Genomic DNA, 22,953 nt, shown 5'->3' on the forward strand with positions numbered 1-22,953 from the left:
TCCAAAATTCAACATCTCACCACCTCCACTGCTCTTGTCATGGACCAAACCATATAATTATGTTGCCAGTCTCCTAGTTGACCTCCCTACTTCTCCCCTGCCCCATATAGTCTCATCTCAACATCACACTCCTTCAGTGTGCTTGTCGACTGATTGCCCTTAAAAACTGGTACCTTTGACTGTTGATGGAATTAAGACAAAGTTGAGACAGACGCTGACCAACTTTTTGGGGAAGGGGGTTCTTCAGCTTTTAGGGAGGTTGTGGTTTTATCCTGGGATTTTCACTCCGTAGCCCATTTATGTCTATTTCCGAAGTTCTTGGCTATGACTAGCCCCAAAGTCCTGCGGGCAGTTTTGTCATTCTTAATTCATTTCTCCCCTCCAAAGTACTGTCCTTGTGCCTCTGTTCAAATGTTTATAGTTTTCCCACCTTGAAGTAGAGGTCCTTATCTTTTCCCCAACAAGGCATTGAGTACCTACAAGGCAAGATTTTGGTGCAATATGGCTTAGCCCTCCTCCTCCAAACACACACAGGCTCTAGGCCCCTCCCCTGGAACTGCTTTCTTTTTAAAAGTTTGATGGATTTCAGCTGAATGGAGTTTAGCGAACAAATAATGAGTGCCTAGTAGGTGCCAAGCATTGTATCTACTACCATGGATGGATGGTACGACGCTCAAGGGGCAGCCAGCAAGGCCAGGAAGGTGCAAGACAGGACAGGGGGTGTGGGAAACCCAGGGTGAGAGAAGGAGGAAGAGAAAGGAGAAGAAGGGCGGGGAGGGGTGGATGGAGGAACGGGGAGGAGGGGGCAGGGGAGGAGGAGGAGGACTAAAGGGTGGATGGGAGGCGGGACAGGGAGGAGCTTCAGGCGGTGGCCGCGGCCTGCTCCGCCCTGTCCGGATCCGTGGCCACATGGCTTCGGCCTCCGCTGCTGCGGCGTCGGGCCGCGGGGCCCGGAACCTGCTGCAGTTTCTGCGGCTGGTGGGGCAGCTTAAGGTGAGAGGGCGACGGCGGGTTGTCCGGGGCCCGGGCCGGCCGCACGGGGAGAGGCCTGTGCGGCCGCGGGGCTACGAGACTCCCGCTCTCCGCTGGGCCTTCACCGCCCGCCGCGTCCCCTTGACTCGGGAAAGGAAACGCCCGTGGGTGCTGTGGTGCGCCCGGACTGCAGGCGCAGGAAGCGGGCCGGGGTTCCCGAGCGGCGGGGCTGCCAGGCCCGCCCCAGGCCGGCTGGGGTCCACACCGCAGAGCATCCGGTGTCGGAGGCCGGCACGGTGCTCGGCCAGGGGCCAGCCCCGGCGGCCACTCGGGGTTTCTGGGGAGTGGCCGGCGCGGTGGCTGCGGCACCCTCGGCCCTGGCCCGAGAATGCCCTCGGTAGAAGGCATTTGGGAGTCACGACCCCGCAACGGGGCCGGCGGGGACGGGTTTCTGGGCGGCAGGTGGGAAGATGAGAACACACGGGTCCTGCAGATTTCCAGTGGGCCGCTCACATCTGCCCCCCACTTCCTTCCACAAGTAACAGGACTCTGACATTACATTCCTGTGTGTGTACACCGTGCCTCTGCCTCCTCGGCCGCCCCTTCGTGATTTTGCAGAATTTCTCCACGTTCAAAGCAGATGATCTGTTTTATGCTGCTATCGCTCACGTTTATAAAAGTCTTCAGAAATGCAGACTTCTGAGGAGAAGGTGCAGCCTCACGAGATCCCATTATGATCTGAATAAAAAGAAGAGTCATGATTGCTGGTAGCATGGAGCCGTTAGATATGCCTTTATTCCTTCTGCTTCAAAATTTGGAAGTCTGTCAGTTGTTCCAGTTCAAGCTTTCACCACAGTAGTTTCTACTTGTGTCTGTCTAATGAGGTTGTTTGAGGGCAAAACTTTCCAACTCTTGTAGTTCAGAAAAGTAATCTACTCCACTCTTTTGTTTTTATGTCTAAAGGACTTGCATGTTCTATAATTTATACTTCAGTAACACAGAGTAAATAAACAAGTGACTTCACTTGTTTATTTGATTACAGATATCAAACATTTTGGCTAGTTAAGTGTTTTCTTAATATGTTCTGAAACCATTACCCTGTTTCTGTGCCTTATTCCCTGGACTTACAGTTGAAGAGCATAGCAAGTAGTTAAAATATTTATTTTTATAAACTTCTTTTTTCTGCTTCATTTTTTATCAGAGAGTCCCACGGACTGGCTGGGTGTATAGAAATGTTGAGAGTCCAGAGAGTGTATCAGATCACATGTACAGGATGGCAGTTATGGCTCTGGTGACCAAAGATGACCATCTTAACAAAGACCGGTAAGCTGGGAACTTTGGTGCTTGGTAGGGCCTCTGGTCTATGATGATGCACTGCTTTTCATGACTGAGGCCTGTGTCAAATTCTTGTAGATTAATTTCATATATCAAGAAACAGTATTGGAGGCAAACCATACAGATTTAGGATGTGGGAAGGGGAACTATGTGTGTTGATTGCTTCTGTTATTAATTGTACTCTGGGTTTTCTCTTGGTAAGTGAAAGAGCCTGCCTTGGTCTTAAGGAAACGTAAGGGTGATATGAAGGTTTCAAGGGACTTTGCAGATGAGTGTGTTATGTGTAAAATTCTATGATTATATTAGTATACTGTGGGCTTTTATCTAGCCCATTTTTATGAATAGTAGCACCCACCTGTGAGGTGACATTTTACAATGATATGTACAAGGTGTAACCGAGAAAGAGATATCCTCTCTTCCTTTGGTCAATCGACCGTGTTTAGAATGCTTTTTGAGCACAGGTCAAAGTTTCCTAGCAATATAAGACAGTAAATAAATCCTAAAAGAATGACACAGGCCCAGAGTGGCTTCTATAAAAAGCACAAAATAAGTTATGTTAGAAACTTAGCATGATATTCTAACAGGAGAGATCACCTGTTCTTGGGTGATCTTATTGGAGGTGATAGAATCGGAGATGAGCTCAGAAGGGTTGATTAGATTAAACAGAGAAGTAGAAGGCACAGCACGCAGAAGGAAGGGCATAGAAACCAAAACCCTGATGGCAGGAAAATACACTGAAAATGATAGGTAAATCAATTTAATTGCATCAAAGGTTGTTTAGGGAGACTGAGAATCCCTGTACCCTGTAGATAATGTGGAGCTGAGATTTTTGCCATAAGTACACGTGTCGAATGGAGATAAACCTAAGAGTAGTCTGTGATTTGAAGTGGATGAGAGAGAGACTAGGTGGGGAAACCTAAGAGGAGTAGGTTAGGCCTGTACTGTCTTGGTAATAGTAGGAATGTGAAACAACCTGGCCTTCTGAGGCGTTTATCTCATGACCCGCCTTCATTGATTTTGATGATGGTTATCCTAATTACTAATCATTATCACTAAGAATCATAGCCATTTTTTGAATGATCAACATGTGCCAGGAACTTAAATTCTCAAATTTAATTTTCATACTAAGCTTATGAAGTATATTCTTTTTTTATAGATGATAAAATGAAGGCTGAGAAAACTTAGCATTTAAAGAAATTATGTAACGTGGCAAAGGTCACACAGCTAATAAAATGTTTCCTGGATTTAAGCCCCCATCTGTCCACCTCTGTTCATTTCTCTAGAAAGGGCCTCATTTTGACAGCTAACTATTTTATTGAGGAAATAATTATTTCTGAATTTTGTATCAGTAAGTAAATGCTATAACTTGATCATCTCCTAGCTTTGTAATCTGAACTTATCAGTCTTTTAAAATGATATTTGAGAAAGCAGCCATTTTAAAAATAAAATACAGGCTAACAATTTCTCCTGCACTCTCATGTATTGTGTTGAATATTGTCTAGCAGTTTTGATTCAGAACTTTTGAAGGTTGGCAGAATATAATTACTTTAGAGAAGTAATTTGTAGTGAATATAATTCTGTGTAATTATTCACCATTTCTTGCCTGGTCAGATGTGTACGCCTAGCCCTGGTTCACGATATGGCAGAATGCATCGTTGGGGACATAGCACCAGCAGATAACATCCCCAAAGAAGAAAAACATAGGCGAGAAGAGGTCAGTGTTGACTCTTGATTGTCCAGGAGACCACCAGAAAAACCTGTTGCTGAAGCAAAGCTAAGTTTATCAGATCTGTTGGAGTCAGGGCAACACTTTGACAGTCTCAGTGTCTCAGGAAGGGAAGGTCAGGGGAGGCTGTTTATAGAGTTTTAGGGTCTGGGCTAGAGGATGTTTAGGTGGATCTTAGAAGATGGGTAACTAGCTGAGACTGCATAGAGTTAGGACACGGTAGCTTTGGGTTGGTGGGACTGGGGAGGCAAAGTCTTAAATAGACTCTTGAAAAGTAAGCCATTAGTGTTTACTCTATTTTGGGTGGTTTGCTGTCTTATCTTCCAGAAGCAGGGATTTCCTGGAGCGAGAATGAATTGGTTTTTGCACATCCTCAACCTTATTTAACACACGGACAGGAAAGTATGCCTGCTCTCAGGGAGAGGAAACTGTGTTGGTGTCAGTTCTCATCAGTATGTGGACATAGATAGCACGGCTTTCATTAGAACAATGGAGATAGCTGGAACTTGGAGGAATTCTCCATGTGAGTTATGCTCTTTGGAGAAAAGTTCTATAAATTATAAGTACAGTCATTTTTATAATTATCATTTGATGAATTTTAAATTAGTCATTTAGTGGTTAGAAGTAAAGAAAAATATTTGTGTTAGTAAGAAATGAACAGCATCAATACAATATTAAATCAGTTACCAATTTGGCCTCTAAACCCAGAGGCCAGGACCAAAGAGGAAAACATATTTGAAGGAGAGGCTGGAAAATCCAGGAAGATTTTTTTTTTTTTTTTTAAATAATACTAAATGGCTGGTTCTCAATTCAGGGATTATTGCAAGCTACTTTTCTTATAGGCCAGAGATCCTAAATTGCTAAGTGGACACATCCTTTATCAAGATGGTTTAACAGGGCAGGTGGCCTTAAATAGCTGTTCTCAGACCTGGGGGGAGATGATCTCAGTAACCAGCAGCATTTTTGCCTTTCTAGAGGCAAGAAAATCCACAAGGAATCCCAATGTAGGAGATCCAACACATTCTAAATTATGGGAAGAAGAGGAATAGTGTAAGGAATGTGTTCTTCCAAAATGCAAGTCCAGAATACAGGCTCAGCATCATGACAGCCTGTAAAAAGGGAGGAAACTAAGGAAATGTTTCTCTGTAGTTTAGACTCGTTGTGGGGTGATCACTTCGTAAAGTATATAAATATCTGATCACTATGTTGTACACCTGAAACGAATACACTATTGTATGTCAACTATACCTGAAAACTAAATTAAAAAGAAAAAAAAATCTAAAAAGATTAAAAGCTATTCTTAAAAAAATAAAAAATTCCTTGCTTGATTGACAGAATTAATTTAGAAAGAAACTAATTAGCTCAAGATACTGAGTTATAGAAAGGAATTAGCCCTGAACCAGAGGATGATGCTATGACATAGAGGAAGAAAAGCGGGAAAACCTCTCAATTATACAGCTCGGTTCAGGATATATGATAGTTTTGCTCAGTGGTAAATCTGGACATTGTGGAGGAGAAATCATATACTGAAGTACCAGTGGGTAATGAAAGACCTTAAAGTGACACCGAGGAAGAAGAAAAGACAAGCTGTCCCTATGTAGGTATATAGTGAATTTGAAGCTTACTCCACAAACAAACAAGTCAGAAGTTTCTGAAGAAAAAAAGAGTCAGGAGGAAGGATTTCCAACCACTGGAGGTGAAAGACCTACTACTGTCCTGACGAGCTGAGTGCTCGTCCCCATGGAGGGGCAGAGAGTGGACCTGAACCGTCAGAGTGTTGCTGTTTTCCCAGTCATGTATCCTGGTGATGATGAAAAACGTTTCTGGCCTCATGAATCCTACTGGATGCTGCCCACGCCTCCTGATTCATAGGATAATTAATAACTTAATCAGAAGGGACAGACGGGAAACCTCTTAGAGAGCCACAAGGTCTTGGATAAGAAACCAAAGGCTTGGTGAGTGCTGATATTAAATCCTGCTGGCTAGGATTTGGGAACAGAAAGATCTGGGAGGTGAACCATTCTTTATGCAGAGGGTGTTTATGAGTAAGATACGGATGTCTGAATCATGCATTCAGATAATTGAGGGTTTCTTGGTTGAGGTGGGATGCACGTAATGAGAACCAGGAAGCATCATTTGCCCAGAGGCTGGCTGACGACTTCAGGAAGGCTTTCAGCTGAAGGAGGAGGGAGGAAAAGCACTTGATAAAATTTGGAAGACTGGCTGTTTTGGAAGAGAACGGGTGTTAGGATGAAATGGAGGGTGAAGGCATAGAAGGGGAAATTTAGGGTCCAAAAGCAATGCTTGCAGTATGAGCCCCCTCCTAAACTGGATACAATATACTTTATATTGTGTACAACCTGAGTTCGTGAAGGATGCCTGGTCGAGATCATCAGGAACTGGTGGGATGGAACTGGACGCTGGAATACAGCCGTTGCAGGTTATTATATAGCTTTGCAAAGGGAAAAACTTACTAAGATGGGAGGAGAGTCAGGGTATGTATGTATCTGCGAGGGTTCAAGTTGCAAGAACCGAGAGGTTAAAAGGAGAAGAGCCAAACTTTGTTATGAGCTTGAACCTGGCAAGATGGAGAAAAGGGTTCATGGAAAAAGGTGGGCAGGCGTCTGTGGCATATGCTGCCAAACAAGGAATCTTGACTACCTGAGAGGTCTCAAAATGCAATTCTGATTGTATCATAACAAATGATATCGTTGTGTTTAGATCCAGAAAATCGTTGCTCAATTTCTGGAAGAGAGCAACAACATTTATCTGTTCTGTTTTGTTTTTTTTTTTGTTTTTTTTTAATGGACATGATGATTTTAGTCAACAGAAAGCTTATTAATAAGTCAGTAATTGGATGTGATCTCCAAAAAGCCAGTTTAGTCTTAGGTTGCGTTTATAGAAATACAGCGTCTCGTATGAGGAGGCTATGGTTTCATTCTGTTCTGCTGTGATCAGACTACACATTAGTAGCTACATTAAGTGCAGCGTGCATCCCTGAAATGGAATAAAAAAATCACTGTCAAAGCAGGACTTTTATGTTTGTATTCTAAAAGTTTAGATTTACATACCCATGCATATATGTTATTCATTTCATTCTTTTCAAACAAAAGCAATGGGCAAACTTGTGTTTTGGAATAGTGGAAAGAAAGGTGAACTATTTATGAAGACAGCTTTAATTTTTGAAAATGCAAAGTATTTTCTCAAGTATTTCACCCAAGATTTATGACAAAGAAGGGAGATGCAGGTACAAAATCACCTAAATTTCCTACCTCTAGCGGTGGTGTGATGCTACAAGTCATTCCAGGTGGTGAAGTTATACGTGCAAGAGCAGATTGTGGACACTGGGAAACATGTTTTGCTCTCAAGTGGTTGTGTTCTATAACATTTTTCCTGCCAATAATAAATAAATATAAACACAGGTACCCACTTTTATTTTCGTTGATTTTCCCCAGTTCACTTTGATTTTATATAAGATCTTCGCCACTTTTATATAACCACTTTGTCAAAAGCAGTTCTTACAACTGTATTCTTTTCAAGGACCCTAACCTCTGGTTAGAACTGAAGCAGATTAAGAGTTGTAGGATGAAGATGGTCAAGGGATTTGAAGCCATTTGAGGGTAACTTGCAACAGACCTTATGCCCTCAAAATAGGACATCGGAGCAATACAGAAATGAAGGAAGTGATGGGAATGAGGGTGGCTGCTGGAACGTCAGAGAAGAGAAACAAATACCAAACACCCTCCATTCCCTCATTCTCGCTTACCCGCTTCTCTTAGGGTTTTGCTCTTGCAGGTTTCTACTTTCGGTTTCTCTCCCAACCTCTGCTGGACAGATCATGCAGATGGCCCCCGAGTGACTGGTTTATGTTACATGGCTATTCCTTGGACCAATCACTAGCCGCAAGAGATTCTGGCCCCTGGGTCACTGCCCACCTGTTTGACATTGTGTTTGTGTGATAGGGAGGAAAACACGAGGGATGGGGTTAGGTACAGTGGAAGAACTACAGGGACAATTTTCAGCTTGATAAAAGAAAGTACTTTCTGTCAGTGCTACCTAAAGCCCATTTGGCAATGTCTTGAGGTGCTAGGTTCCCATCACCAGACATGTTTGTGGGGGGAGGGCAAGAAGTGTTTGGTGATGCGGTTGAAGGATTCAGGTGCTGCTACATGGATGGTTTGGCTAATTACCCTTTAATATCCCTTTTCAGCCTGTGAGTCTGAGCCTACAAGATGCTGTCATGTAATTTCCTTTATGTTAATGACAACTGCTCATTTGTGTGGTGCTTTACATTTTGCAATAAAAACATTAACAATAGAAAATGAAAATAGAGTACAAAACATTTCTTTGAGCTTGGTAATTCAAAGTTATTTTCCTATTCTCCCCACTCTCAGGTTCGTTTTGAACTCTAGTACGTAAGCTTATGATTGAAATTTATGTGGGCATCTTGTGACCTATCCACAAGATGTAAAAAATCCTTTGCCTCATTTCTGATATTTGTATAACCATCTCACACCTTCCTTTTTGTCATTTTTTGTGTGTGGTGTGCTGCAGGCTCAGTGATGGGCTTCACTTATTTACTTTACACTTATTTACTTAATGTACACAATTGCCCTTTTTGTGAGCCATAAATATTATCCAATATTCTGCTGCCCCTTTGGAAGTTATTTGTAAGAGTTTGAGCCCTTTACTTGGCTTCGTATATGTATTGTTAACTTAGATAAATGGGAACATGATTAAAATAATGATTTGATATTTCAGGAAGCTATGAAGCAGCTGACCCAGCTTCTCTCAAAGGATCTTGGAAAGGAGCTCTATGAACTTTGGGAAGTAAGTATATATATGACGGGTTGCTTTTTATTTATTGTAACTGAGTTTATGTGCCTTATCAACGTTTTAGTTAATTCATATTATCTTAACAAGCTGTCTCTAACTTACCATTTTCTGGTTTGCGTCTGTTTCTCACCTTTCAGCTGCTGCAGGAATTTCTCATGAGTAATAGAAATTTTTCTTCCCTCCAATTTCCCCGTTTCCCTTCTCATCATAATGCCTTGAATCGATCCTGACTCACAGCCCCTGGATTTCCTGATGTACTGCTTTCACCTCCAACCCTGACAATACCTTAATTTTCAACTTCTCGCTTCCAGAATTATGAGACAATAAATTTTTGTTGCTTAAGCCACCCATCCATTTTGTGGTACTGTATACAGCAGCCATAGGAAACTAATTCATTTCTCTCTCTCTCTCTCTCTCTCTCTCTCTCTCTCTCTCTCTCTCTCTCCTTTCTCTGATACCATGAAATGGATACTTTATTATAGTCTTACCTATTTTTAAAATTGTTTCTGTGTTTTGTCTCTATGGCTCTTTACCATATCTGTTGGAATTTTATAAAGTTAAAACTGAAAGAAAACCCATTTCCAACTCCTTTATTTTATGGATAAGAAGACTAAGGGCTGAAGTGCCTTACCTTGCCCAAGGTCTCTTAGCTAGTAGATGACAAAGCTCGGCCACAAGCCCATCTCCTAGTTCAGCATTTTTTTTATGTCATTATGCTGTATGTTGGTTAATTGAACAAGCATTTATAGTTCTATTGTACTCATGATACTGTGTCAGTTACTTATTAGTAAGAGACTGTCTTAGTTTCCAAGGGCAGCTGTAACAATTACCACAAACTTGGATGGCTTAAAACAATAGAAGTGTATGGTCTCACATTTCTGGAGGCTACAAGTCCAAAATCAAGGTGTCAGCAGGACCATGCTCTCTGAAATCTCTAGAGGAGGATCTTTTCCTTGCCTTTCCCTATCTTCTGATGAATGCCTCTTCTAGCTTTGGCATTCCTTGTCCTATAGACACATTGCTCCAATCTCTGACTCCATAGTCAGATGGTGTTCTCCCTGTGTCCAAATCTGTACCCAAATTTCCCTCTTATAAGGACACCAGTCATTGGATTAGGGTCCATCCTAATCCAGTATGAATTTATCTTCATTTCATTACAAAGACCCTATTTACAAATAAGTTTGCATTCGTAGGTTCTAGGTAGACGTGAATTTGGGGGGAACACTATTCAACCTGGTATGCAGTCTTACATTAACTTAAGCATTTTTATAATTCATGTCCAATATTCAGTATCAGATTTGGTTCAAATACTGGTTCCTCTGTTTACTAGCTGTGCGATCTTGGGTAACTTACTGAACCTCTCTGTGCCTTAATTTCCTCATCTACAAAATGGCAATAATAATAGTATACTTGTCTTACAGGGTCATATGTCAATCAACTTAATTAGCATGTGTAAAGCACTTAGAATATTGCCGGATGTATATAAGCTGTATTTTTCTTGTCTCCAATTTATGTGTTCTGATTTTGGTTTAAGAAAATAAGGTCATTCCGTACCCATGAAACTTAGAATAGTACTAATAGAAAATGCCAGTTGATTGATTTCTGAAATGTTATTCTCAGCTATTCACCACTATAAATAGCTACTAGCCCAGAGGGTCACATCTGTTTAAAGCAATTAAACATCCTTGATTATAATTTATCTCTCGCCATAGAAGTGTGAAATCAAATTGCAGCAAGGCGAGAGAAAACATTTTCATTTTTTTCTCAAAGTACCACAGAAAGAGGCCTATCCCATCACCTGCATTTCACTTTGAAGAAATAAATCCCCCTTTTATTTACCCCTTTGCGTCCCTGGGCATAGCAGGAGTCGCTCCCCTGGCCCCCTGTGCCGAATGCCTGGCACATCCGCCTGCCCTTGCACTGTTTCCCACCCCCCACCCCCATTTTTCCTCCACATTGTCTGAAGTTCAGTCAGCTGGAGATGCAGTCAGCTTAACAAGAACTCTTTTAAACCTGTCTCTGTTCTATCCTTTGAAGTACAGGTACCGTATGTTATTGTAGAGTTTAATGCAGAGCAACACGAGGATGCTGGTGGGAGAGATACTAGGAGGGAGAGCGGATGATGCAAGAGATAAACTTCATATACATGTCAGCTTTAGTCAGGGCCAGCCTTTCCCCAAGGGAGAGGGAAGAAACTTTTCCTCTCCTCTCCTCCCCTTCTTTTTGCTTTAGTCCTCCATTTTCAGGACCTGGAACCTGCACCTCTTTCCTGCTTGAACTCCTGATCCTTCTGTTGCTCTCCAAAACCCCAGTCTGAGTCATGTCTGTCATCGGTCTTCCTCTCCCACCTGATGGCGGCAGAGTGCTGATGGAGGGACCCTCCCATCCCCCACTTAGGAACTGGAGTCACCACCCCTCAAGGCTTCCGAGCTCCACTGAGCCTCAGAGCTGCCAGCACCTCCTCAGTGGCACCCAGTCACCTCTTTCTCTGGCTCAGCAACTGTCTATCTCTCTGTTCAACCACCAACTTTGCCATTTCTCCCCCAACTTTATAGCAAGTAATCTTCCTTCTTTTGTTTAGACATGCTGTCAGATGGGAGCTTTTTGAGCTTTTTGTGAGTCTTGTAAAATATGTTCGCACAACCCGATTATGAAATAAATCTCCTTGGATGCCACATTCCCCTTCTTCTCTTCATTGTCCACACTCCCTGACTGTTTCCTCACAGCCCACCAGTGTGACTTAGCCTCACCATGCCCTGCTCTTGACAAGGTCACGTCTCCTCTGTGTGACTCCATCTAGCAAGCCCGTCTCTGCCACGTGCCACTCAACACCCTGGCTTCACAGGCGATGTTGCCACTCGTTATGGACGTTCTCTCATCCCTCAGGTCTGTGACATTGCTCCCTCCTGATTTTCTTTGCTCCTTTCTGGCTGTTCCTTCTTCACGTGCTCCTCTTCCTTGGCCCATCTCTTCAGAACCTTGTTCCTCTTCAGGGCTGTGTCCTTGGCCACCATCTCTTTTCTACACACTTCTCGTAGGCTTCAGTGATCATGTGCTGATCATTCCATACATTCTTCCAGAGAATCTTCCTCTTAGGCTCCAGACTCATGAATCCAACAGCTCTACCTCAATAGCCACAGAAGCCTTAACAGGTTCATGGCCCCACTCATTGTGGCCGTTTTTATTATTTTAAATCCTTTTCTTGAAAAGCAAACCACATAAACTCACACAGAAAATAATATATAGCATAGGGAATTCTTAGAAAGATAGCTTCCTTATAACTACCATCCAAGTCAAGGTCTGGCACTTTGTCATTTTTCCCAGGAGCACTTTCCTATTCCCTGACCCCATGCAACCCTTCCCTTTCTCTGGAAGTAATCACTACCCTGATTTTCATAGTGATCACTTGAATTTATGGTTTTATCACCCAAGTGCTCCTCCTTAGATACTTTAGTTTGATCTTGCCCATTTTTGTAAAGCTTAATATGTCTTTTAAATATCTTTTAATGTACAGTCTCTACCACCCACCCCACCCCATCCCTTTCTTTTTCTTACAAGTTATCTGTTGAAGAATCCAGACCATTTAGCCTATAAAGTTTCCCATTCTCTGGGTTTGGCCAGTTGTACACTCAGGATGCAGTTTGTGTTTCTCTGTCCTTTTATTTTCTGCAGATTGGCAGCTGCATCCAGAGGCTGGATCCGGCTCAGGTTGGATCCTTTTGGCAAAACTCTAGGTGGTGTTGGATTCTTTCATCACGAGGCTCATAATGTCTGAGTTTTCTTGATCCTTATATCCCTTAATCCTTTGGGGTTGTAAAATGGTAATCCAATGTTTTTATTTTGTGTTCATTTTGTAGCTGGAATGACTTTATTACCAGATGCTTCTTTCTCATCTACTCTTTGTTTACAGTTCATATTGGAAAGGTGTAAAAATGCTTCACTTTGACAGCTTCTTTGATGGCAGGAGTGGCAGCATGTTCCAGCTTCATTCATTTTGACCAGTCTCTGGCCAGACCTCCTGTTTTGTTTTTTATTTATTTTTAAGTAGAAAATTTTATTTCAAGACCACAAGATGGACACTAGGGATGCTGCTTGCTATTGAGTTGCTTATTGTTTCTGTACTTTTTAGTGGACAGGGCTAGGAGATACATACAGATATATCTATATACCTATATGGATGTAGATATATAGATATCTATGTATATGCATATATCTATATACTATATATCTCAAGTTCATAGTGATATTTTAAATTCAGAACTACACAATTTTTACTTAACCTCTTATATATTATGTTGCATATCCTTTCTTTTATACCAGGAATCCTAGCTACAGGCTGTATCCCTTTTTACACATGTGCCTACTTAAGAATAACAATTGTATATACCACCATCGTCAATTCTGATTGAGAACAATTTAAAAAATTGTTTTGTCTGTGCTATGTCCATTCTCCCCCTATTTTTTTTTTATAGTTGTACTATATCTACATTGTCAATACATTTAACCATTACATACCATAACCTTTCTCTGTTAAACCTCATTTAATCTTAGTTCTGCAGGTAACTACGTAGTGATGCTCACCACCAGTCCTTAACGTTAATCTCTGCCCAGTCGTTCTGGTTGTCTGGAACTTGTTGTCTGGTAGGTTCTTCAAGAAAGGCTCACAGGAATAATATTCTCTAAATCTTGAATGTTTTCAAAAGTTCCTCTTTGTTCTTTATACTTGAAGGTCATTTTCGCTTGATATAAAATCCTTGGCTTCCAGTTGCGTTCCTTGAATATCTTAAATATGTTACTTCCATTTTCTTGTTTTCAAGCATTGTCAAACTCTGATCATAATTTTACTTTCCTTATATATCAGATACTCTTTTTGCATAGGTGTCTAAAGGATTTTTTAAAGATTATTTTATTAGAATATTTCTTTGTGTTGGACATTCTGGGTTAATTATTTTTTTAGATAATTTTATTGGAGTGTGTCTTTGTGTTGGTTATTTGGGGTAATATCCATTTTTAATATATACTTCCAATTTTTTTTTTAATTTCAAGAAAAATTTCATGAATACAATTTTTGCTTTCGTCTTTGTTGGTTCATCTTTGCCTGTCTTCAGTATTTGTCACCTTTCCAATCCTTTATTATCTTCTTTATTTATTTTTGACTTTTAAACTTAACCTGCTTTTTCAATGTCTTCTTTGTAAGGCGTTGTTTATCATGTTTAATTATCCGTGTTCTTTATTGCTTAATCTTCATTTCTAAAATGACTTTTTCTTTTATCGCTAATTGATTTTATGTTGCTCTTTCATCTTATTTTCTTAATATCTTTTAGTTCTTTTTGAAATAAGTAATTTGATGTAGATTTGATCCTTTTAGAAAAAGATTGAGAATGTCTTTCTGATGTCAATGTGTGTAAAGATGTTATTTTTTTCCCTATTCTCTGTCTTGTGGTAAATTCATATGGAATCTGACCTCTGTGCTTTTTTTGTTGCTCATTTTGATATATATTAGTTTTACTGAACTTTGGGAAGGACACTGGTTCAGATAGCTTTTTTAACTTCACAGAGCTTCCTCTTCTGTTTTTTGTTTGTTTTGTTTTAATGTAGTGTTAAAAACATGGTGGCTTGCTTTCAGAGATTTCCTGACTTTGTGCCCCTTCCCCACTTTTATCTGGACCTTTTCTTTATTTCTATTATCCTTATCCCACTCAATTTTGATTCCACTCCTAGAATTTTCTCTTCGTGTGGGGCCCTGTCCTGGAAAGGAGCCACATCAGGCCAGACTGGCGAATTCACCAGGGCTGGGCTTAAATCAGCTGCTGTTGGAGTGGACAAAATCCCTCTAGTGTTTTCCTCTGTTCTTAAAATGTGACAATTCTATGAACACGTGTCGGCTCTTTGGAGATTCTCCTATTCTTAAGTCCATCAGATGCCCTGTTGCTCCCCCTGGCTTCCTGACAGAGACTGGTTGCACGCAGGCCTATGGCTGGAAGTGGTTTGTCCCCACTCATATATATTTTGCAATTCATGGTAATGTTATGTCCCTCAGTTTTGTTATAAATGTTATCCATACAGGTTTTGGTTTTGCTATTTCTTGGTTCTCTCAAGGGTTTTTTTTTGGTTGTTTTTTTTTTGGCAGCTTCTCTATTTTGCTCCCTATTGAATTACCCAAGCCAGAAACTAGGGAGTCACTTTTGACTCTCCCTTTAATTCCCTTTTACATTTTCATTTGCTTCTTTATCCTTAACATTTCTCAAATCTGCCCCCTTTCCCCCATGTTCATTGCTATCCTCTGAGGTCAGACCAGATTCTCATAACTTCTCTGCTAGTGCTACAAAGTCTCAACCTGATTTTTCTGCTTCCAGTGTACCTATTTTCCATGCTGCAACTAGACTGATGTTTCTGAAATACAAATCTGATCATGACACTTCTTGCTTGAAACCTTTCGGTGACGTCCAGTCGCTGCAGGATAACCTGAGACCCCATAGCACAAACCACAAGCCCATTCAGGAGCTGGCTCTTCCTCCACCTTCAGCCTCTTCTTGTTCCCCCTCCTCCCTTCAATACTTCGTCCTGCCATTATTTGCAGTAAGTTCCCCAAAGATGCCATGGCTCCTTCTTACTTCTAGAGCTTTGTCTGCAGTGCTCTTCTCCCTGCTCTGCCTCCTTATTGGAAAATGAAATTGGGGAATCCCAGTATCATTTTTTGAGAGAAAAACCAGCAATTTATATTTTTAAAAGAAATATGTAGTTTCACTAGACTGTGTTATTTCCTAATGGTCTTGTAATCTTTTTTCTCACTTTCAACAGAGAAAAATCCTGGACTGCTATGCTTAGAGTATTCTATTTCTTTTTGTTTAATAATGAATTTGAACTTATTAAATATACATACATAACTATAATATAAATACAAATTTAAATTAAATGAATTATTTCTAAGTGCCTTTGAAATAAAACAAATTGTATTTGGTTTCATACTAAAATTATTTTCCTGTATAATTTTAAGCTCTATCAAAATTCAAATAGCTGCCTTTTTAAGAATAAGACATTTAATAAAAATCTTCAGTGATTCACATCCCATTATCCTGCCAAGAAAGCATGACAGGTTCATTATCTGAACACATCTGGGGTGGAATTACAAATGAGAACTTTGCAGGGAATCCAGTTGGGAACACTTTGGTCTTAATAGGAGAATGATTCTATATAGTATTAATTGGCTTGTGGTTGTGTGGCATGTGTCGTGCTGTCAAGAAGCAGACTTCCTGTAGCTTCTTGTTTCAGATCTGCACTGAGGAGGGAGGGCAGTGGGAAGAGGGAAGGTAAAAAAGCTGCTGCTGTCCACTCCCTTCATCACCTCCCTGCCACCAACACATGCGCACACAGCACTGCGTGAAGAATTCACAGATCCTGACTAGATCCTCAAGAGTCATAATTTAGAGACTTGATTAAATCTTTCCTATTTGGAAAGTAAGGACAGAGATTCTTAGTGTAAAGTGATAACCACAATTAAATGAGAAAGCTAGAAATTCACTTAAAAAGGAAAAGGAAACCTGAAATTACCGTATTTTGCCGTGTGTAATGCTGTGTATAATGCGCACCCACATTTTTGGCCCAAACTTTCAGGGAAACGGAATTAGTACTACCGATGTATAATGCACATTCTTATTTTCCCTCACAAATTTGGGCAGAATAGTGCACATTATCTATGGCAAAATATGGTACATGGAGGAAGAAATAATTTGAGAAGCATGGGATGAAATATTAGCTTGACGTTAAAAAGACCTACACCACTCAGGTGGATTAGAGAATAATGATCTTGAAATGAAGACAAGATACTAAACAGGAAGAAAAATGCTTGAAAGTGTCAATATGAACAAGTGAGACTTCCAAGCACCTGGTGGAACATGTGAAACTGAGCAACACATCCTTCTTGCATGGAGTGCTGATGTTGGCTGTAAAATTACAGGTGAAGCGTACATGTGAGGGTCTGCATACCCTGGAGAAATGTGGCCAATACAGGATGTGCTTTTAGCTGAGACTGACTTCATGTTCCAGAATCAGAATTGCATCCTCTCACGCAGCCCTAATCATTCTGCTCTAATTGTCCCTTTACTTAGGAGTATGAGACCCAGTCAAGTGCAGAAGCCAAATTTGTGAAGCAGCTGGACCAATGCGAGATGATTCTTCAGGCATCGGAATATGAAGACCTTGAGAACAAGCCTGGGCGACTGCAGGACTTCTATGATGGCACAGCAGGTACTCAATGCTATTTTTATTTCAGTTTGGCTTAATCCTAGTGTAGTGACTCACATTGCCTTAGTGTACTGTTGTTACCCTCTTCTGACCCTTTCCTTCTGGAGCATCGAACAAAAACAGTGGTGGGATTCATGGTGAGAAGTGGCCTGGTGCATGCGCGTACTGCCACGGTGGAATCTGAGTGCCAGGTTCACATTCACAGCTGTTAGCTGTGTGCCCCTGGGCAGTCTCCTGACCTCTCTGTGTCCTCTTTGGAAAATGGAAATCACAGTGTTTACCCTACTTAAGTCATAGGTTGGTTTTGAGATTTAAGAGCGATAATGGGTGTGAAAGTGCAGTATGATCTATAAGTGCTGCATAGATGGGAGGTCAGGTAAGCTGGAAGTAGAAATAGAGATTTAAAACAAGAAAACCCCAAGTGGCCGTAGTCACCATACCGCTGTTATTACAATGCTTCATAGCACAGATCTGGAGTCAAACCGCTTGTATTCGAATCCTGGTTCTGCCACCGAAAATCTCTGTAACTTGCAGTAGATTACTTACCCTAGCTCTCGGCCTTACTTTCCTTATTTTTAAAATGCGGATAATGACAGAATCTAGTGTTATTTGAGGAGATAGTGCGTTCATTTATGTGAAGTGCTTAGAATAATACCTGGCAATAATCCTTAGCTAACTTCATTTTGATAGTTTCCAGAGTAAAGCGCGAAGTAGCCTGTACTAGTGATGGCTGATGTTTGTATTGTTCCCTGGAGTAAAACTCCATCTCCTTTCCCTGGGCGCCCTTCAGGCTTTGCTCAGCCTCCATCTCTCCTCAGGGTATGTTAGAGACAACCTTTCTGGGACCTCTCAGGACCTCATGTGGCCTCACCAAATAGAGGAAGGTCCCAGCTCAGAGATGATGGTCCAAAATACAGTTTGCGTGATAATGACGTTGGTTTGATTTTCCTCCTCTCTTTTCCAGCCCCATTACCTCTACTCTAGACAAGGTCCTCATTGTTTCTGTATTGGACTGTTGTTATAACCCCCTAACTTAACCTGCCTGGCTCGCTAGTTCATCCTGCATGTCTCAGTGTTTTCCTCCTTTGTAGATGTAGATGTGGTCACATCTTTGTTTTAAAAACTCGGGCGGCTTTCCTTTTCCAAAACAAATCAAATCAAATCAAATCCTGACACTTTTGAGTGGCCTGAAACTCTCTGTAGTCTAAGGCCATTCATCTTTCTGGTTTCCTTTCCTAATCCTCCCTGTCAAAATGAAGTGTTCCCTTCTTTTTGCCCAATCTGCACATGACCTGGAGATTGCCATAGTGTTGTCACAGTCTGAATTGCGTTCTTCTTAATGATGTTGCTCGTTGGGTCTCTTCCCAAACCCCCACTTGCTTACCCCACCCTATAGTAAGCTATTTGATGGCCAAGACCAGCTATGTCCCGTCTGTCTTTGATACCAGTGGTGCTCAGAAATGTTTGACTTAAGTTAAATGAGTAACATTGTAAACCAGGGGTCAGTAAACTCTGGCCTACAAGCCAAATTAGCTTGCTGTTTATTTGTATAAATAAAGTTTTACTGAAACAGCCACACTCGTTCTTTATGAATTATCTATACTGCTTTTCTGCTAAGCAGCAGAGGTGAGTAGCTGGCAACACAGACCATATATAGTCACAGTTCACCACGCCTGAAGTATTTACTCCCCGGCTCTTGAGAGAAAAGGTTTGCTCACCAGGTTTTAAGCAATGATTGAGTTCCACGCTAGCATGTTTCACCAATAATAGAACTAAAATACAAGTCCTGTTATGTGGTGTTTTGCATTTAACACTGTAACCTTTTATTTTGATACGTTCACAATGAAAAGTAGAAAATGAAACATGAAAATAAGAGTATAATAAAAAATGTGGGAGCTGGAAGAGTCATCTAGCTTAAACTCCACATTGTACTGAGGAAAAAATTTGAGCCTGGAAAGAGGGTGAGATGCCCATAGATGAGTTGAGATTAAAATTCACTGCACTTTCCACTCTAGTACATGACCTCTTAAAAAATTAATAAATACAAGTACTGTAACTGCGGTAAGAAATGGTTTGTTATTGCAATAATGCTTGAAGAAAAAAACAACACGAGTTTAATTAGCGACGAAGGTGTAGACTGCGACCAGTATGAGGGTTTTGAAGAGGACTTTCTTTGTTTGGTAATACTTCCGTTTTTATTTCTCTAATCCAATCACAGCTTAGTGCTTTCTTTTTCTGTATTTTCTATGTGAGACCTTGTTTGTTGAGGAGCAGCATGGAGGCCAGTGTGGCTGATGGGAGTGGATGAGAGGAGAGGGTGGGAGAGGAGCCCAAAGCAGTACACTGAGGGCCTCAGGGCCTCACAGGCCAGCGCTGGACATTGGCTTGTGCTGAGTGAGATGGGGACCCCTGGGAGGAAGTGGGGCACAGGACTAATGTCACACGACTTGTGTTTTCAAAGGGTCACTTGTGCTGGAAACAGGGAGACCAGATGGGGGCTATTGCAGTATCCTAGTGAGAAAGACAGTGGTTTAGACCAGGGTGGTAGTGGTAGAACAAGTAAGAAGGGGTCAGATTCTGGATATGTTTTGAATATAGAGTCGACAGGATTTTTGTGTTGCTTGTTTAATAAAGAGAGTCCAAGGATTTTGGCCTGAGCAACTGGAAGAATGGAGTTGCCACTAGACGGGGGAAGAGTGGGTTTGGGGGAAGAAATTCAGGGGTTCCCCAAAGCCAAGGGAACAAAGTGTTTTAAAACACACAATGGGATTTACAGATGATGTAATACAGAATTGTACACCTGAACTCTATGTAATTTCACTAACAATTGTCACCCCAACAAATTGGGAAAAAAAACTAAAAAAAAAAATGTTTTAAGAGGGAAGGAGTACTTATCAGATTGAGCAACGTGGAGCTAGCTATCTGGTGTCAGGAGCAGTCGTGGTGATATAGTGATGTAGTAACAGTCTAGCAGCGTGGCCTTTACACAGAGGGGCAGAGGATGACCTGGGATTAACGAGGAGTGTGGAGCACAGGTCCACACCTGGGGTGAGAATCTAGTGTGAGGGAAAAGAGCCACTATGTCAGAGGCCTGTAGGGCAAGGACGAGCCAAGTGTGAGTTAGGGCCAAAATGAAGGAAACATTCAGAGAGAGGCTGTGGATAGGGAATACGTGGACTAGATTTAAATTGGAATGAACAGTAAGCAACACAAGGCACTGGTAAGAACAGACAGGGAAGAGGGTGGTTTTAACATGCCGGTGCTAGCCGCCATCCACCTAACAAAAGAGAGCTCGACCTTGTTGCCACCCAAGGCAGAATTCTAGGGATGGCTGAGGAGCAGGCAACACAGCACAATCAGCTGGTTTCAGGAGAGATGTTTGCAAGAGACATGCTTGCGTTCCTGTTTGCATCCTGAAGGACCCCCTGGATATTCCTTCTAGTCTTTTTATATGTAGGTGCTTTGTTCCTCCAATTAAGTGCCGATTCAGAATAGGCAGAGATTGTTTTCAGTTCTCTGGGCTCTCTGGGCTCCGTCCTACGTGAGTTTCCCTGTGGTTTCTGATAGAGGCATTCAGAGGCTGTCTGGTAAAGTTTCTCCTAGCTCTGTTAATCGACAGTTCTTTGCTCAGTACTCATCATTTTGCACAGTGGCATGCGAGGTGATGGAGAATAAACTCCCCGGTGGTTCCCTTCGGCTCCTCTCCAAATCGGAAGGACGGACCTGGAATTGTGTTCTTCTGTGTTGGAGTGAAGCGTGGGCGAGATCATAGGATTGAGCCCCTGATGAACTGGAATGAAGCTGGAGAAATTGACGTGTTCTCTTGTCCTTATCTGTTTCCTGTCTTCTTGTCTTGTAGGAAAATTCAGTCACCCTGAGATAGTCCAGCTTGTTTCTGAACTTGAGGCAGAAAGAAACGCTAACATAGCAGCCACCGCCAGTGAGCCGTGTTCCTGAGCTGGTCTGTGTTGTTGCACTCCTGTAACAAACGTTTTTTTTTCCATTTCATGGTGTTGTGTTTTGCCACTGTTGGTCTGTTGATTTCCTCCGATGTGAATCTGTTTATTTTCAATTCCCTGGACTCCATCAAGAAACGTGGTACAATTTGGACAATAAGAGAAGCTGCAGTACCGGATGTGGTCGTGAAATGCATGGATGAAGACTTGGGCGTGCGTGCCTTTTTATGAACTAAATTAAACAAATTTAAAAACCTTAAACTTTGGAATATTTTTTTAATTTAGAGATTTTTTTAATTAGAGATTTTAAATCTTCTAATTCTGCATTAATACCCTATATCTACGAGGGCCAGATTCATCGAATGATAGAAAATTTAATTACGATTGCTTTTAAGAACAGATTATTCAGCTGACTTCATGAGAAGGATTCAGGAAAAAGAATGGGGTACTGTACTCTCTCCTCAGATGAAATGGAGCCAGAGTTTTCACTTTTTCTTGCTTTAGGCCCCCGATTATAGACTGGTAAACCTCTAACAGGTTCCTTCCCTTCCCCTAACCCCCAATCCTTTTTGTCATTTGATGATATAAATTGGGGCACTTTCAAATGCCACTTGTCTTCCTCTGTTTTTCCCTGTCTGATTTACAGATCTTCAGACCTTGGTTATAAGAACATTTATCACCAGGTAAGAAATTTATACTAAGAAGAATATTGCTGGGGGCACTGGGTCTTCTATAGGGAACACATCAGAAAAGGTTTCTTCTCATTTCCCTTTCATAGGATAAGGAATCTGCCCCCTTGCCTTTAAATCATGTACAGTCATTGAAAGGCGAGGAAGGGGAAGGCTCTCTGTGCAAACCTGCTCAGTATTTTGGTGTGGAACATGATGACTGTCCCTTTAATGCAAATGTCATTTGCCATTTGAAGAAGGGCTTTCAGGCTGGCATAGTGAGAATTCTCGGCAGCGTTTCTTTGGAAACTCTGCAGTATCCATGGATACCCAATGTGCTGGAAGCAGGGTGCACGATCTCTTCAACAGCAGCACACACGTGCACATCTAGCTGCTCTGCATTGAAAAGAGCAATGGTGCTCTGCGTCCAAATACTGCTACATCATAGCAACAGTCTGTAAACTGATAAATGGTTCAGGATCAGCAAAGTGTGGTTATTATGGGAGATACGGTTAGTTGGAAAACAGAACTACATTAATCAGTATTTTGGAGACTTTTCTCCTGGCATGAAAACATGCACACAAAATAACCCCAGATAAGGTTCAAATATTTATAACCAAAAAAATTTTCTGTGGCCCAGGAGTTTTATTTGGATTGTTTTGCCTTCTGTGGTTTTCATAAATTCACAGAGAAACTTTGGAAGCATCTACTGGGCCAGACTTAATATTGGTCACTTAATCATTATCCCAGTTTTCCATTTACCTATCAGGAAAGGGTTCAAACAGTTGTAAGCCTTCCTTACTGAGGTAATATGTTTTAAAACAAGACTACCCACCTACCAACAACTGATTTGATTATTCTAATTGATGATGTGGCTTATTCACACAAAATGAAAAAAGACTACTCATGTCACGGCCATTCTGTCACTCCCAGATCAGAGTGAATAATTAAAAAAAATACCTTTACAATTATTTTTGGTGATTGAATGTAGTTTTTACAAAGCTGATGAATGAAGAATGGTTTCAAATAAACAGCTAAAATATATTTGAAGCTCTGAGGCATTAACACTAACTTTCTTGATTGTTTTTCTATCAAATTTTGATACTGTGATCTCAGAGATCTACCGTGCGTGGGAATTGGTGAATGAAGAGATTTGTTTACAGTACCATAACTCTGCTTTTTCTAATACATTGCAGTGTGCTCAGTGTGATCAAAA

The 22,953-nt window shown here is 41.3% G+C and overlaps 1 protein-coding gene across 1 annotated transcript; it reads left to right on the forward strand.

Moving 5' to 3' along the window:
• Positions 1-846: 846 nt before the first annotated feature.
• HDDC2 (HD domain containing 2) lies at positions 847-22,799 on the forward strand. Its single transcript, XM_081045134.1, has 6 exons — positions 847-993; positions 2,174-2,295; positions 3,919-4,021; positions 8,795-8,863; positions 16,978-17,116; positions 20,973-22,799. The coding sequence occupies exons 1-6, from the start codon at positions 910-912 to the stop codon at positions 21,068-21,070; spliced, it is 615 nt and encodes a 204-aa protein (XP_080901260.1). The 5' UTR covers positions 847-909; the 3' UTR covers positions 21,071-22,799.
• Positions 22,800-22,953: the final 154 nt, after the last annotated feature.

This window comes from Rhinolophus hipposideros, assembly GCF_964194185.1.
Source record: "Rhinolophus hipposideros genome assembly, chromosome: 3".
NCBI lineage: Eukaryota > Metazoa > Chordata > Mammalia > Chiroptera > Rhinolophidae > Rhinolophus > Rhinolophus hipposideros.